The 15,699-nt window shown below is 53.5% G+C and overlaps 1 protein-coding gene across 1 annotated transcript in view; it reads left to right on the forward strand.

Moving 5' to 3' along the window:
* RAB6B (RAB6B, member RAS oncogene family) overlaps positions 1–14,426 on the forward strand; it is a 66,755-nt gene extending 52,329 nt beyond the window's left edge. Inside the window, exons 6-8 of the mRNA XM_012766837.3 lie at positions 928–1,021; positions 4,433–4,499; positions 8,066–14,426. Coding sequence (XP_012622291.1) covers positions 928–1,021; positions 4,433–4,499; positions 8,066–8,130 — 226 coding nt within the window. The 3' untranslated portion in view covers positions 8,131–14,426. The remainder of the gene's footprint in view (positions 1–927; positions 1,022–4,432; positions 4,500–8,065) is intronic.
* The last annotated feature ends 1,273 nt before the right edge of the window (positions 14,427–15,699 follow it).

The following is a 15,699-nucleotide window of genomic DNA, read 5'->3' on the forward strand; positions in this document are numbered from 1 at the left end:
GGCCTGGCCCAGCAGTGGGTGGTCTGGGGCGCTGCCATGGCCACAGCATGGCCCCAGACACAGCAGTCCTCTGGGCGCCTGTAGCTTCTGCTGCGCTTTGTGCCTTGCCCCTGTGAAGTGCCTGCACTGGTGTGAAAGGGGGTGTGAATGCCCTGGGCCCCAGGGGTGAGTGTGCAGAATGCCTGCAGGCCACAAATGTGTCCCCAGCCCGCTCGGCCTGGTTTGTGGCTGTGTCTAGCATGAAGCTTTCTCTGAAGAGGCCTCTCCATGGCTGCCCTCTGGTGCACAGGGCCAACCTGGGTACCGTTTACACGCATTTGTCCACGGATGTCACATGACCCCAACTTGGGCAGATAAAGCAGCAGGTCATGGACTCCAGCAGGCAGGCTGGCCTTCCTGCAATGTCCCCAGACCACCTAGGGATAATCTGAATTAGAGCTTGCTTTACTAGAGTCCTGTGCTTGAAGTAAGAAAAACTGGGCTCACATTCCAGCTCCTTTGCTAAGTAGCTTTGTGGACTCGGAGGAGTCACTTTTAACCTTCGTGTCCTCATTTGGAAATGGGAGTGATGCACCACCCAGAGAGGCGACACTGTGTTGCTCAAAGCTCTTCACAAACAAGGCCCTTGGGGTAGTGACCACGGGGAAAGGCAGTTTGGGGACAGTCCCACCCCAGGCCTTCTCTGAAGCTGAGAAGACCCTGTGGAAGAGTGGGGAAGGGGCCTGTGTCCTGTGCCCTGGTGCCCTTATTCCTGGAGACCGTGGTTGGTACCCTGGGAGGGACCCCTGGGATAAGACCCTGTTCGTGGCTGACAAGGCCTGGCTCCCTCTGCCCTGCCGGGCGGGTCCCTCGGCTCAGGTCACTCCCCCCACCTCCGCCAGGGGCTGCCCCTCTGCGCCAGTGATGTTCCCTCTCCCCCATCTCCAGGCAGATAACCATCGAGGAAGGGGAGCAGCGCGCCAAAGAGCTGAGCGTCATGTTCATCGAGACCAGCGCGAAGACCGGCTACAACGTGAAGCAGGTGAGGCCACACCTGGTGCTGTGGAGGCCCATGCTGGGCTTCAGGTGTGGTCAGCCCCAGCCTCCTGCCTTGCCCTGAGGGACCGGGGCAGCCAACCAGAGCACTGGTAAACCCACCCAAGCCCAGCAAGCTAACCACCAGAGCTGGGAGAGCTTGTGGAGGGGAGGGAGCGCTTCCCACAGGGCATCGGGAGAATGTCACTCCCTGGCTAGCACGACAGTGACCCACCAAGGCTTTGGAACAGGCTGGCAGAGTGCCCAGCCACTGGCTTCCAGGGGCTGAGAGGAGCAGTGGTTCCCTTCCTTTCAATGAGGGGTGCAGGAAATTCAATCTGATCAGCATTTGGGGCTCATGCCTTGTACCTGGCAGGTGCTGGAGGCCACGGTGGGTAATGCAGACTTGGAGAAAAAAGCCCAGTGTGGCGTGGCTGGAGCTCATGGGAGAGCGAGGAGGTGAAACGAGGGCTGAGCCTGGGAGCAGGGGTGCTCTGCCTGGTTTCCGTGTAGTCCAGGGATGCGATTCTGCAGATCAGCAGACAGGCTGGAAAACATTACACCTTTACCTTCACTAGCCACTAACCCGCCTTTAGCATTCCGTCAAGTGATGACCTGGGCAACGCAACTCAGTATGAGTAGCCGTACCTGTGGCTTTCTCATCCATGGAGAGCACAGGTGCTTTCTTATCTCCTCCCAGGCTGCGGGTGTCTCAAACTTTACACGCATCACTACTTCGGTACCACTATAGTTATTAGACCTACTGCTAATTCTTGCTGTTTAATAGGTTCATAAAGAAGCACAGATGCTGCTGTGTCACAAATTTGTATCTGCAGATTTTTTTAGTTTATTTCAGTACTAAATGGTTTTCTTTACAATCCTGTGTAATTGATTTTCACACTGCAAAGGAGTCCGTAGGCTCCACCAGGCTGCCAGAGGGGTCCTTGGCTTACAAGAAGGTTAGGAACCCCTGCTGCTGAGGATGAGGAGGGCTTGGAGAGGTGGTGAGGAGGGAGGGCATTCCAAGCAGGGGTGACAGTGAGCAAAGGTGTGACAGCAGGGTGCCTGTGTTATGTGGAGGGAACACCGAATGGGGAGCATGACTTGGCTTGGGGGTGGTCACTGTGCCCTGCCACCCCAGCGTTGTGGGGAACACTCGACCAGCTGCCCGTGCAGCTACTGGCCATCCAGGTGCAGAGATGGTTAGCCCCATACACATGGTGCTGGTGGCAGTGGGGATGGTGAAGTGGCAGAGCAGTGGGGAGAGACAGAGTGGGAGGGGCACTGCGGCGACATTAGGATGCCCCAGAGTTCCAGGACTCAGTGCTCTCACCCTACCCTGGAGTGCCCTGGGCATGGCTCCCTGCACTCCCAGTCCCTGTGGTGTGAGGCTGAAGCTGTCACAATCCTCCCATGCTCCCTGGAGGCATGCAGGGGAGGCTGGGCTGCTGCTCTTTGGGGCCCTGATGCAAAGTCTTGGGAAGTAGGAGAACAGAGGGCAGCACCAAGTGGGCCATAGGGCAGGTAGGTCTGCCCTGGCAGTCAGGGTCAGGCAAATGCTTCCCCCTCCCAGAAGGCTCTGGAACCCAGGCATTGGTTTGAGCAGGAGTTAAATGTGTTCAATTCAAACTGCACGTGGTTCAGAGAAGGAGCCTCCGTGCAGTGCAGACTCCTGGACTCTTAACTGTGATTGCATCTGCTCACCGAGACTCTTGCCTGACCCCAAGAGCATCCTTCTAACTGGCAGTTTGGCCCCTGGCAGAGGCTGTGACCGTGCTGGCAGTCAGACAGGCAGACCAGGGCCACCTGGGGCAAGCCATGAAGGAGAGCTCAGGAGGGATGACCCGGGCCCTCCACACCCTCACCCATCTCCGCTCACCCACGAGGATCCCACACCCTGCTGGGCCTCAGCAGCTTCCCCCTCACTGCCTTTAGCCCTGCCACCAGCCTGGAAGCTTGGGTAGGGCTGGGCTTTGGGGCGAGCTATGAATAAGATTCACCCTGTCCTCAGAGAGCTGCGGCAGTGGAGGGCATAAGCCCAGAGCCCGCCGAGTTCCTGCAGTTGGTATTTATGGGGAGAACGGGGGGAGTCCGTGATCAGTCCATTCAGGCTGCTCTCACGAATTACCATAGACTGGGAAACTTGTAGACTGCAGGAGTTTGTTGCTCACCGTTCTGGAAGCTGGGAAGTCCGAGATCAAGTGCCAGCAGATTCCGTGTCTGGTGAGGCCTGTCCTCACGGGTGGTGCCTTCTCACTGCGCCTCACATGGTGGAAGGGGCACACACGCTCCCTCAGGCCTCTATTATATGGGCAGCAGTCCCATTCATGAGGGCACTACCACTGTGACTTCTTCGCCTCCTAAACCCCTATCTTCTAATACTGTTGCATTGGGGGTTAGGTTTCAATGCAGGAATTTTGGGGGTACACCAGCATTTGGACCATAGCAGTTCAGAGTCTTGTGTGCCTTGTACTATCACCTCCAACATTCCATCTCTGCCATCACCCCACCTGCCCCCCCACTGCCCACCTCTGTCCCAACACACACACACACACACACACACACACACACCCAACACACAGTTCTTCCAACATACACACAAACCCACATGTATGCCTACACACACCACACACACACCACACACATTCCCCCACACTTACACAAACACGCACACGGAGACCACGCATTCGCATCCACACATGCCATACTCACACACACTCCTCTGCATGCCTACAGAATACACATGCTGCACCTGCACACATGCCACTTACAGCACACACACACTCTGCACACACCCCTACAGACAGACCACACACGCCACACGTCCCGCCCACACGTACCCCTGCACAGAATACACGTCACACTCACACACACACACACACACACACACAAACAGACCCACAGCATCACGTTCACACTCTCATGTCCCCCATGTCCTCAGAGGAGCCTCGCCACTGTGACCATGTGGCCCCAGCTCCCAGTGCCCAGCTGACCGACTGGCGGGACTCCCTGAGGAGAGGCCTTAGTCTCAGGGGCAGATTGGAAGCCGGTTCCCCATGCCTGGTCCCCACGAGGGCCATGGATAGAAGCCCGCCTATGAGCCTGTCTCTCTGGCGGCCCAGATCGTTTCCACATTGGAGGAGGTCCCTGCAGTCACTGCCGTGACCCATGCTCAGTCTGGTGACCCTGAGGCCAGCCTGCTTGGGTGAGAGGCTCCAGCTTTGCTCCTTCCTTCCACAAACATGCACTGAGACCTGCGGGGCCACTGGAGGAGGCACGGGGGATAGGGAGGGAACACGGGTGCAGCCCCTGCCTGCAAGGGCCACAGCCAGCGGGCAGACAGGAGAGGGGAGCCCCAGGTCAGGAGGGGGAGAGAAGGCCAGGGTGGCGTTCACGCTGCCTCTCCTCATCTCTCCAGCTTTTTCGACGTGTGGCTTCAGCTCTGCCCGGAATGGAGAATGTCCAGGAGAAAAGCAAAGAAGGGAGTATCCTTTTCCTCTGACGCGTGAGTGAAAGATGGACAGGAGAAGCCATCTGTCCACTTGGTACAGTGGGCGAGTGCTCGCCCGGTCGCCAGCCCACCCTTCCCTGGACTGCCTCATACAGTGTGGGGCCTCCTCTTTATGGGGTGAGGCTGATCTAGACCTGTGCTCAATAGTACTGTAGCCACATGTGGCTATTTACATTTAAATTAGTTAATTACAAAGTCAGTTCCTCACTTGCACTGGCATCCTTTCGAGAGCTCAGTTGCCCATGTTGCTGATGGCTACAGGTTGGGCAGTGCAGATATAGAATATTTCCATCATCACAAAACATTTTTGGATAGTGCTATTCTAGAATTATGACTAGAATCGGTTTCCCAGGTGTCTGTGCATTGGGAGTCTCCCACGGGTGAGATAAGGAGAGAGCCTGGGTGTGGGGCAGGGGGGATCACTACTAGAAGGAAAGAACAGCAGGAGCAAAGAAAAGGAGGAAAGCATAGGACACGATTAAAGAAGGGGAAATATGGTCTATGGAATCCCAGTGTGTGATCAAGGGAAGGGGGTGAGCTAGGGCCAGCTTGTGGGGAGGCCTTGGGTGCCACATCTGAGCCCATGTCCAGATCCACTGTGCGTAGGACCCAGGGAGATGTATTTTTAACCAACTTCCCAGGAAGGTTTGATGCATTCCATTTGAGGACTCCCCATTTGAGCACTGTTGTGCATCGTACAAAGGTATTCTGAATCAAATTGCACACGAGAAGATTTCTTTTTATGGTAGTCAGGTAACTTCCACATTGGACAGAAGGCGATGCTGCAGCCGTGGCCATGCTCCAGCCAGACCGGTAGCTGTCGGCTGGGACCGATAGTGCCCCACTCCCCACAGGGACATGTGGCAATGCCTCCAGATGCTTTTAGTTGTCATACATTGGGGAACGGGGAGCAGGTGTTACTGGCATCTAGTGGGCAGAGGTCAGGGATGCTTCTAAACATCCCACATGCACAGAATGGCCCCCAGAACGAAGAATTTTTTTTTTGAGTCAGAGCCTGGCTCTTTTGCCTGGGCTAGAGTGCCATGGCGTCAGCCTAGCTCACAGCAACCTCAAACTCCTGGGCTCAAGCCATCCTCCTGCCTCAGCTTCCCGAGTAGCTGGGACTACAGGCACGCGCCACCATGCCCAGCTGATTTTTTCTATATATTTTTAGTCGGCCATTGAATTTCTTTCTGTTGATAGTAGAGATGGGGTCTTGCTCTTGCTCAGGCTGGTTTTGAACTCCTGGCCTCAAGCAATCCGCCCGCCTCGGCCTCCCAGAGTGCTAGGATTAAAGGCGTGAGCCACCGGGCCCGGCCCAACAAAGAATTAACTGGCCCAAAATGTCAGCAGTGTTGAGGTTGAGAAGCCTGTCCGAGAGGCACTTAGCATAGCCAGGTCATTTAAGAGTATAACGCTGGGGTCAGATAGCCTTGCGTTTGCACCCAGGCACCTTGGCCCCTGGCTGGAAGGTGGGTCTAATGTCACAGTAGGGTGCCGCATTTACAGCGCCCAGTGGGTCGCAGCAGAGCGTGGGCTCGTTGCCACCTGGAAGGGCTTCACAGGGAGGCTACTCTCACAAGAGCCCTGGTCTAAAGAATGAGGACACTTTTCACAGGTGAGATAGGGAGGGGGGCTGGGCGTGGGGGAGGGAGAGGGGCACCATTTCTAGAAGGAAAGAACAGCACGGGCAGAGGAAGGAAGGAAAGCACAGGGCGTGTTTAAAGACGGGGGAAATCTGGTGCCTCAGTGGAGCCTCAGTGGTGATCGAGGGAAGGGGACGAGCTGGCGTCAACTCATAAGGGGGCTTTGAATGCCAGAGTGAGAAGTCTGTGGCAGCTTTGTCTCTGTGCCAGAGTGTGACGCGGCTGTCACCAGAGCTAGCTTTGGGAAGCCACCATGCTGAGAGAGGGCTGGGTGGGCTCAGAGGGATACCCAGAGAAGAGCAGGAGACCTCCGTGAGGCCTGCAGCTGGGCCAGCAGCGCGGAAGGGGGCTGGGCTGCTGGGGCCAGTGCTGGCCATGGAGCACAGCTGGCAGAGAGAAATGGCACGGCATTCTTGGTATGGGTTTGCCAAAAACAGAAGGGAGTGGAGGAGCAGGTTTCCTTGACTGGAGTAGAGAGGACAAAAGGTGGGCTGCGGTGGGAAGTAAAAACGTAGGAAGGAAGGCAGTGGCTTTTTTTGGGGGGGAGAGGGACAGAGTCTTACTGTGCAGCCCTGCAGTGGCGTTGTCATAGTTCACGGCAACCTCAAACTCCTGGGATCTTCCTGCCTCTGCCTCCCAGAGTGCTGGGATTACAGCGATTGCTTATTTATTATCTGTTATTTATTTATACTCTGCCATGGTATAAAAAAATGGATGTGTATGTATACACATGTGCACATTTATACACATGAACAGCATAAAATTGTATATGTTTTATGTGTACACACACACATAGGGAAAATAAAGATAGGAAAGGCAAGGAAAAGTCAGACATAAAGTCATACTGCAAATGCATGCTGTGGCCATGTTGTTACTAGAGATGGCCAAAAAGTTGACTCTAAGCTTCCTAACAGCCAAAGCAAGGAGGGAAAATGTGAACTTCAGGAGACATGTGGCTTTTCATAGTACTTAAGCTGAGAGAATCTCTCCTATCACCCTCAGATAGGAACCACAAAAACATCCCCAGGATGCCAGCAACAGGTTCCATAGTAGGGCTTCTTACCCCACTCCACCCCACCCCACTCACCCCTGTCCTGGTGCAGGCCTACAGCAGGCAACAAAGCCCAGTCCAGGAAGAGTGATTCTGTGAGGTACCAAAGGGCCTCGTTCTCAGCTCTAATTAGAAGGTCTGGCTTGATGCCAGGCCAAAAACTCCAATAAAGTCTCGGTTTTGAGCCCGGCAAGGCGGGCAGAGGGACGGGCTGGCTGTGCATTTTGAGCCCGTTCCTCTGTTGGTTCTGGGAAGTGCTTCCGCAGCGCCCACAGGCACCAGTGGAAAGGCGTGGAGAGGGGCTGTGCTTAGGCCCCGTGGATGTGGCTTCTCCCGGTAGCCATCCTCAGGATGCAGGTGCTGTCCAGGCTTGAAGGGTGGATGCCCTGCCGCCAGCTAGGGCAAGGCCCGCACACCCCTGTGCTTTGGGACCCGAGCGCTCACGCCGGGCCTGCGGGCTCCTTACCGCCAGCGCACTTTTGGATGGGGCTGACAGGTAATAGGGCCGAGTCCAGAGGTGGGAGCTGGCTTTTGAGCACTGGTCACCAGGGAAGGCTCCTGAGAAAGTGACGCCCTGGCCTTTGTAGAGATGCTGACCCCACAGCCCAGGACAAGCTTTGCTTTGGGTGGACCGGGGTCCGGGGATGTGGGCGGGCGGGGAGGTGGGTGGGTGGGAGTAGGAGGGGTGGGAGCTGGTGACCTGCACCCTTCCTGCCCCAGCCAAGCCGAGAGCCGAGTCCCTGGGTGTTCACAGGGGGACAGAGCAGCGGCCAAGGGGTGCGGGTCCGTGAGCCCGGTGACACTTCTCCGAGACAGTCGTCTTCCTTAGCCAGCCGCCCGCAGTGATCGACATCAAGCTGGACAAGCCCCAGGAGCCCCCGGCCAGCGAGGGCGGCTGCTCCTGCTAATGCAGCGCCGCCCTGCTGGCGCCCCGTGACACTACTTGCTTGTTGTGTTGCTTCCTATTGGTTAGCTTCCTACGGGGAAATGCGTTTATCCAGATGGGAGGATTTTTCTTTTCTCTCTGTCTCTAGGAGTAGGGTGGGATGGGGAGGGAGGCTGGGCATCAGGGATCACGTCACTCTTAACAGCTGTTACTTAAACAACTATTTTTTGGTTTGGTTGTAATATATTGTACTTTATTAAGATTGCCAAAAACTGTTAAAATTTAAAAAAAAAAATTTAAATCATGTGTATACAACTTTTTGCCAGATAAAAATGTAGTCATTTTTATTTGAAAGATGTGCTTTTTGTTTTTGTATATTTGTAAACTTACAGAGAACCTTTTCCACACACCTCCTCCTTCCTGTTCTCCTTGAACTGTTCACCTCCTCTGCCTTCCTCCCATCCCCAGCCCAGTAAATTAAAACAATTAACTGAGCAACTTAATTAGGCTGCAGCCCCAGGCCATCCGGCCCCTCCATCCAGGCCCTCCATGGTTAAATCAAACATTGGTTAAACGAAGCCTCTGAAGAGGTACCTCTGCCCTTCCGTGGCCAGAGGGGGACATCAGCCCTGTGTTCCCTGTGCCCAGTGACCGGAAGAGCAAGAGGCCATTGGAAGGATGGGGTGCTATTGGCAGCTGTGGGCCGTGATGGTGCGTGGTCTACAGACTGGGGCACCACATGTAGTTCTGAAAACGTTTTAGCAAACCCGCCCAGGCAGTCAGCACGCAGAGGTGGGTTGAATCTGAGAAACTCAATGCATGATGCTGGGCAGCTGCCACCCTGCGCTGCAGCCTGCGCCACATGGAATTGGTCCATCAGTGACTGGGGAAGGGAGGATTGTTTGCAGAACCGCCACTTTGAAAGATACATGTTCCCAGCTCCTCGGTTGCTAATGCTGTTGAGTACTTTGTGGAAAAGCTGATGTCTTGATGTGTTTTCACCCCACTGGCGTGGTACAGTTGAAATCTTTGTGGGTGCCTTTGTGGGTGTTGTGGCTGCGCTGTGGCCCCCTGAGCGTGTGGTTGAGGTGGGGTCTCCGGAAGGCTGCCCTGGGTACTGCAGCCTGCCCCCAGAGAGCCATCCTTGCCGTTTTTTAACTCGTTCCTGAGGATGGCTGAGTCCTGAGGACCTGTAAAACCTCTGGGGAGAGCTCTCTCTTCTCGCTCCGCGATGTAACCGACTTGGCCAGCTTTCCAGGTAGACCCAGACTCACCGCCCCGAGCCTGCGCAAAGCCGGGCAGCGGGCAGTGACTCTGGCCAGAGCGTAAACCCCACCCTCCCCGCTTCCCCGGGCTGCTCACGGGCATGTCGTGGTTGGGCCAACGGCCATCCCGGGCGTGGCGAGGTGAACTCCTCCGCAAGGCAGGACTCCAACAAGGTTGTTGGAGTGAACTCTGAAACTTCTCAGAAACTAGTGCAGGATGGCAGGCGCAAGCGCAGCGGAACCTGGCAGGGCTGCCCTTTGTGCAGTGGGGCCAGCCCCGCACCCTTGGCCCGGAGACCGTGTGACAGCTTTAGCGAGGAAGCAGGACCCCACTGAGCACCTCTCCCAGAAGGCAAGGACCAATGTGCGGGCGTCACTCAAATGTCACGTGTTTAGTTTTTATATGTGTGTACATAATTATATATAGAGATAGACTTGTGCATACACCTTCCACAAACACATCCTCACACAGAGAAACATGTGCTCAATGTATACTCTCGTTTTTTCCTGCTCTCAAGTTGGAACTTGCATTGTGATAACAGTTTTGGAAATTCAAAAGTACTGCAACGTGTTGACATAAGAAATACTTAATATTGTCAAATAACTTGTGATTGTCTTGCCATCAATAAAATAATGCATAGATGTGTTAAACTGCAGGCAAAAAGAGCCCACGGGACTGTCTCCCCCATCTCTCTCTGTACTTACTGTACGCACGGGCATGTGTGCCCCTGTGGGCACTGTCCCCCCGCACGGGCACGCCCCCGAGTGGTGCTTGTGCTAGAGTGCTTACTTACCTCGTGAGGGTCTGCGGGAGTCCACGTCACGGCGTCCCGCCTCGATGGCAGCGAGGCCGCCCCTTGTGGCCTCTGAGACTGCCCCATTTACAGGGATCTGACTGGGTCTCAGTGAGTGAATGTAAGGTGGATTTTTATTTTCTTGGCCCTAAAGAGTAGCTTTTCTTAAAATGTCGTGTAAAACAAAGTAGAAACTCACTTCCCTTCTCACGTGAACACACAACCAAGGCACCACGGACTGTTTATCCGTCCTGGCAAAGAGGAGCAGGGAGAGACCCAGCAGATGTCACGTGGCTTGATGTGGCCTTAGTGAGTCCCGCCTTCCCTAGGCTGCATGCTTTGACATCCTCTCTGGAGCCCAGGTTCTCCCCTGTCCCGTGGCCGCTGAAGCTGAGGGTAGCTGCCTCCTCTTGTCCTCCCATCTCAGCGATGCTGTGCAATCCCTGGCCGCCTTTCCTCAGGCCCGATTTCCGCTCCTCCCTCCCTGGGGTCTGGTGAGGCGGCTGGACCTTCTTTCACAGCCGTGTGTTGGTTCCTCGACTCTTGTCTTGAGCAGCTGCCATCACTGTCCTCTTGCTTGTAGGTGGGATCTTGACTCAGAGTTAAGGTTCCATGATAGAATGGTCAGGTGCTCTTGAAGATGTCACGAAATTGCCTCAGCACCCCCGGGGAGAGTATTGCATCTTTGCTGAATTGAGATCAGTGAGCGGAGGGCAAAGTGGAGGATTCCTTTCAGAAAATTGTTCTCAACTTAGTAATTCAGCGCTTCTCCCCAAAGACTAGATTCTCTTCCTTTGGCCCTTTTTCTTTGGGGATCTCAAAGAAGAGCTGTCAGCAAAGCTCCTGTTCTACAGGCATCAGAAAAATTGAGTGTAAGATGGAAAAAGCTGAGAGTGCATTTACAACTGCAGACAGAGCCAATGTGAGGGTGTGCTGTCCACATCTTGAGTACTGTAGCTGCAGCTGTGGGGTCCCGGTTAGTTTGCTCAGTGGCTGTGGGCAAGTTTCCTTTGGTCAGAGGCCTCCCTGCTGTCACTATTGCCACTCTCTTCCTGTCGTCACCCTTAAAAATATTTTGTAATGTTCCCAGGTTGGAGGGGAGCAATGGCCATATCAGTTTGTCTGGAGCAACAGAAATGAGGATTGACATGGTGGGAGTGAAGAGTGCAGACTTAGCTGGGGTACGGCATCTCCATCGTCCTGGTGGCTACCCAGGGCCAGGAGCACCTGTCCTGGAGTACCAGGTGTGACAGTAAAGGGACGGTGTTGCTGGCTTTGGCATCCTGTAGGTAGAGCAAGCAGCCTTACTCCTTCACAAGATGGAAGGCAGGTGCGGATGTCAGGACATGAGACCAGGTAGCCGAGGACTGTGAGGTGTATCTGAGCCACGTGAGGGGCAGCCGGACAGAAGTATGTCTGTGTGCATCAACCAAACAGGGTCATTTGCTTGCTAGCTTCCAAACTACCTCTCCCCACTGTCACCTTGCTACTGCAGTGAGGTGCAGGTCTCATAACCCCTCCTGTGTCACAGGCAGGAAAATCAAGACGGAGAAGGGTGAGTTGCTTGTGATCACCCAGAGAGTCGAAGTGATCAGAGCTGATGTTTCCTTTCTTCAGCTGATGTTTCCTTTCCATTGCTGCCCCTGTGTGTGTACAAATGGGACTGCACACCTGTGCCAAGGACTGTGTGTTCCTCAGACCAGCTCTGTGCTGTGGTAGGACATAGCTTCTTCCCAGTGTGTCTGAGGGAGCTGGGAGAGCCTATAGGTGCATTGGGACCCTCCACTGCAAAGAAGGGCCAGTCCCCAGGCCAGCGGATTGTCCTGGGCCCCCACACAGATCAGGGCACCCTTTCAATTTTTTCTTTTTTTTTTTTTGTGCCCCAAACTCTTTATTCCAGGATGATATTTCTGTGGCTACTTGTAGTGCACAATAGAAATCTCAATTTATTATGTTTGCACAAGGGGCATTTTCCTCAGTTTTTAATTTAAATGAACTATTTAGGTATTCTAAAGCCTTGGGATCTCCATGTGCAAAACTCCTTGGCCTCCAGACCCTTGTCTGGCTGACACCTCAGCTGGGTACGGTTTATCAGGAAAGCCTTGCAGGGGAGGTTTAGACGGCTCCTTCAGGAGGTGGGAAGCCTCCGTAGCATCGAAAGCCAGCCTGCGTCTCGCGGTGTGTGTCCACTTCTCCCCTCACTTCCCCCCCCATCCCTTTCAAGCAGTTGGCTGTGGGGAGCGGCCGGGTGGCAGTTCCATCTGTGTTACGGGCTCAGAAGGCATAGCGGCCATACTGACTTCACATTAAACTGTGTAAAATGTGGAAAAGACTCAGCATGTTGGTCGAACAATAAACTGTCTTAATTCTCAACACAAAGCTTCATGTCTCATGTTTCTAAGTGGTGCAGTCATATATTTCCTGGGGTGCTGGGGTTTCCTCAAGTTCACGTTCTACGAAGACCCTCTTCTCGTGTCTGAGTGGTATATCCACTACCCAAAGCCTTTGTGGCTTCCTCCTACTCACCTGGGCTCACTACCAACTCCAAAGGGGGGAAGGTGGGACACCGATTAAGTCCACACACGTTCCTATAATCTACTTTCTGCCTAAAGGCTGATGGAAAGGGAGCCCCCAGGCAGAACTGAGAGTCGGCGGTGTGATATTCTCTATCATCCTTAGTCTTTACTTACCGTGGCTGCAGGGACTGGCTCTCTGGTCCTGGTGATTTCCAGAAAGCTATTTAAGCTAGAATGTAAGATGAAACATAATCACCTTTCGGCAACATTAAGTTGCCATGTGCCACCCCAGCCTCACCCATGCCAGCTAGGAACATCCCAGAGAGGCCCCTTCAGGCATCAGTCATCTAGATTAAGAGGTGCCCTGGAAGTCGGGATAGTTCTGGGACCAATCCAAAGAGGACACAGAGGCCAAGATTAGGTGCAGAATTGCCCTTGCCTGGGAGTGCTGGGAACCTCACTCTTGTTCAAGTCCAACTTCACTAACTGCTTTTCCACCTTAAAGGTTCTAAAGGTTCCAGAACACTCTCCAGTCTGCCACCTCAAGGAAGCCATCTCTGATTAGAAGAGACAGGAAATAGATGTTCCTGTCCACTAAGCCTACTATTTCTGGCGGCCAGTTGTAAAATGTGAGGTAGAGCGGGTACAGGGTGTGAAGAGGCAGAGGGCTGAGAGCGCACGGGCCGGGGCTGAGGCCTGCATAGAGCTGCTCCAAGGAAAGCAGTCATTCCCCAAGGTTATGGTGTTCAGGACAACGTGACTGCACCCCGCAAAGGCAGCGCATGGTCTCTGGGGACGGTGTTCACACTCACAGCGGTCCAGCAGCCCCTGCCCTTGCCTAGGGAAGCACTGCTGGGATCTCCAGCCAGGAATGTGAAGATGACAGCATTGTGGTGTATGTCCTGCCTAAAGTGCACACTGCGGCATCCAGGGAGGCTGCCCAGGGTGGTTTTCCTCATCAGTGTGCAAAAGTGGAGGTCACTGCATGCTAAACTCAAATTAAAAAAAAAAAAAAAAAGCATATTCCAGCTTTTTGAAACAATATTCAAGTCAACACGGCCAAGTGCCTCACATGTCAGGATCACGGGGGAACACTGGCATCCCAGGAGGCCCTAAGACAGGCCAACGGGAGAAGGCACAGCCCTCTTGGGGCTGCAGGGCTGGCAGTTGACCACCGGCCCACGCGGTGCTCGAGAGTCAAGGGCAGCCGTGATGGAGCTCACATTAAGGAGACAGGGGGGCATGGGCCACACTGAAAAGGCACATTTCTTAACTTAAGAATCAGACCATAATCCTCGAAAAGCAAGAATTGTGCTTTGTTTAGTATTTCCAGGGCTTACTGCAGTGCTTGACATTTACTCAATGAACGAATGCATACAAGGCTCTCGTAAGCAATAGTTTCAGGCTTTATGGCTGAAATGAAGTGGGATTATTTTCTTGTGCAAATGAAGCCAGGTGCAGTTATCACCTTTCCTTAACCACTTCAGTATGGTGCTGACCGGCCGCGAAACCTTGCTCACAGCCGGCACTCATAGTCTGCACGATAGTTTGTGCTGTGCATTGACGACGAATCCGTTTTGCTCTTGTGTGATGAGGAAAGCTTTAAAGCACTGAAAGCTTGTTTTACTTTACAGGCAGCTTTACTTGTAATGTAAATCAGAATAGGTAACATATATGTTTTCATTACGTTATTTTTAAATGTTCACAATTTTATTTTGATAAATGAAAACTTAGAAAAGTCCTATCACGGCTGTAGGCTAAAGTTGATGCTCGGTTGTGCGCCTTCATATCAGGGCTGCCGGCTAAAGTCACTGTGTGCGTTCATCAGTGGCTGTGGAATATAGTCAACGTTCATACTGAAGTGGTTAAATGTGAAGGGATGAGATAGAGGAGGTAGGCATCTTTTTTAAAAAAAAGAAAAGAAAATGGGGTCTTGGTCTATTGCCCAGGCTGGAGTTGCAGTGGTGTGATCATAGCTCACTGCAACCTTGAACTCCTGGGGCCAAGGGATCCTCCTGCCTCAGCCTCCCGAGTAGCTGGGACTACAGGAGTTCACCACCACACCCAGCTAATCTTTTATTTTTAGAGATGGGGTCTCACTATGTTGCTAATCTCAAACCCCTGTATTCAAGCAATTCTCCCGCCTGGGCCTCCCAAAGCACTGTGATTACAGGCATGAACCACAGCACCCAGCCCAAGGTAGGCATCATCATTGCTGCTAATGGCCTTCAGGTGAGGCTGGGCATGAATCAGCTGAATATTTGACAATTCTGTCCTGAACTTTAAACTTGAAAAAAACGAAAAAGCATAGTATTCTGGCTAAAATTATCTAAGTCAGCAGAACATGGCCAAGTGCTTCACCCAAGGACGGACTGCAGGGGAATAATGGCACCCCAGGAGGTGGTGAGGCAGAGGCCATGGGAAGAAATGGCAGGCCCCAGGGATGCCCCACCAACAGCAGCTGTTGTTGATCAGGAACTAGGACTCTCAGCAAACTGTCAGGCGCCTAGTGGGGGACAGGCTACCAAGGCCCATGCTGGGAAGGAGAGCCAGAATAAAAGTCAATGCAGTCAGTGCCTAAACCCCTCTTGGTCTGCGTGTGTGCTCCATGCCCACTGGAAGATTGCAGTCCAGAAGGTGACATATTCACCAATGTAGTGCCCAGGGCCTACGCATCACAGCTGCCCCTCCACAGCGGCATCTCACTGCAGCCTGCAGCCCTCCTTAGCAGGGACCAGGGCCATTCGCTTGAGGTATGCTATTCTGGGAGGTCTTGGTGCTCATATTTGTAGTTTACAACTCCATATTCCGAAGGGATTACAAATGTCTCATCTATGACATATAGTCGTGCCTTATTACCTGTCCCCATGACCTGACATCCCTCTCTCCACTCTGGCCACACTTGCCCCCATCTCATGAAGAAACGGGCCTGCTTAGGTTGAATGCCTTCAGAGCCACAAGAGGACACCACCTGAGTGGAGAGCACATCTGATCTCCTATCAAAACCGTCCCAACT

Source organism: Microcebus murinus, chromosome 1 (assembly GCF_040939455.1).
Source record: "Microcebus murinus isolate Inina chromosome 1, M.murinus_Inina_mat1.0, whole genome shotgun sequence".
NCBI classification, from domain to species: Eukaryota; Metazoa; Chordata; class Mammalia; order Primates; family Cheirogaleidae; genus Microcebus; species Microcebus murinus.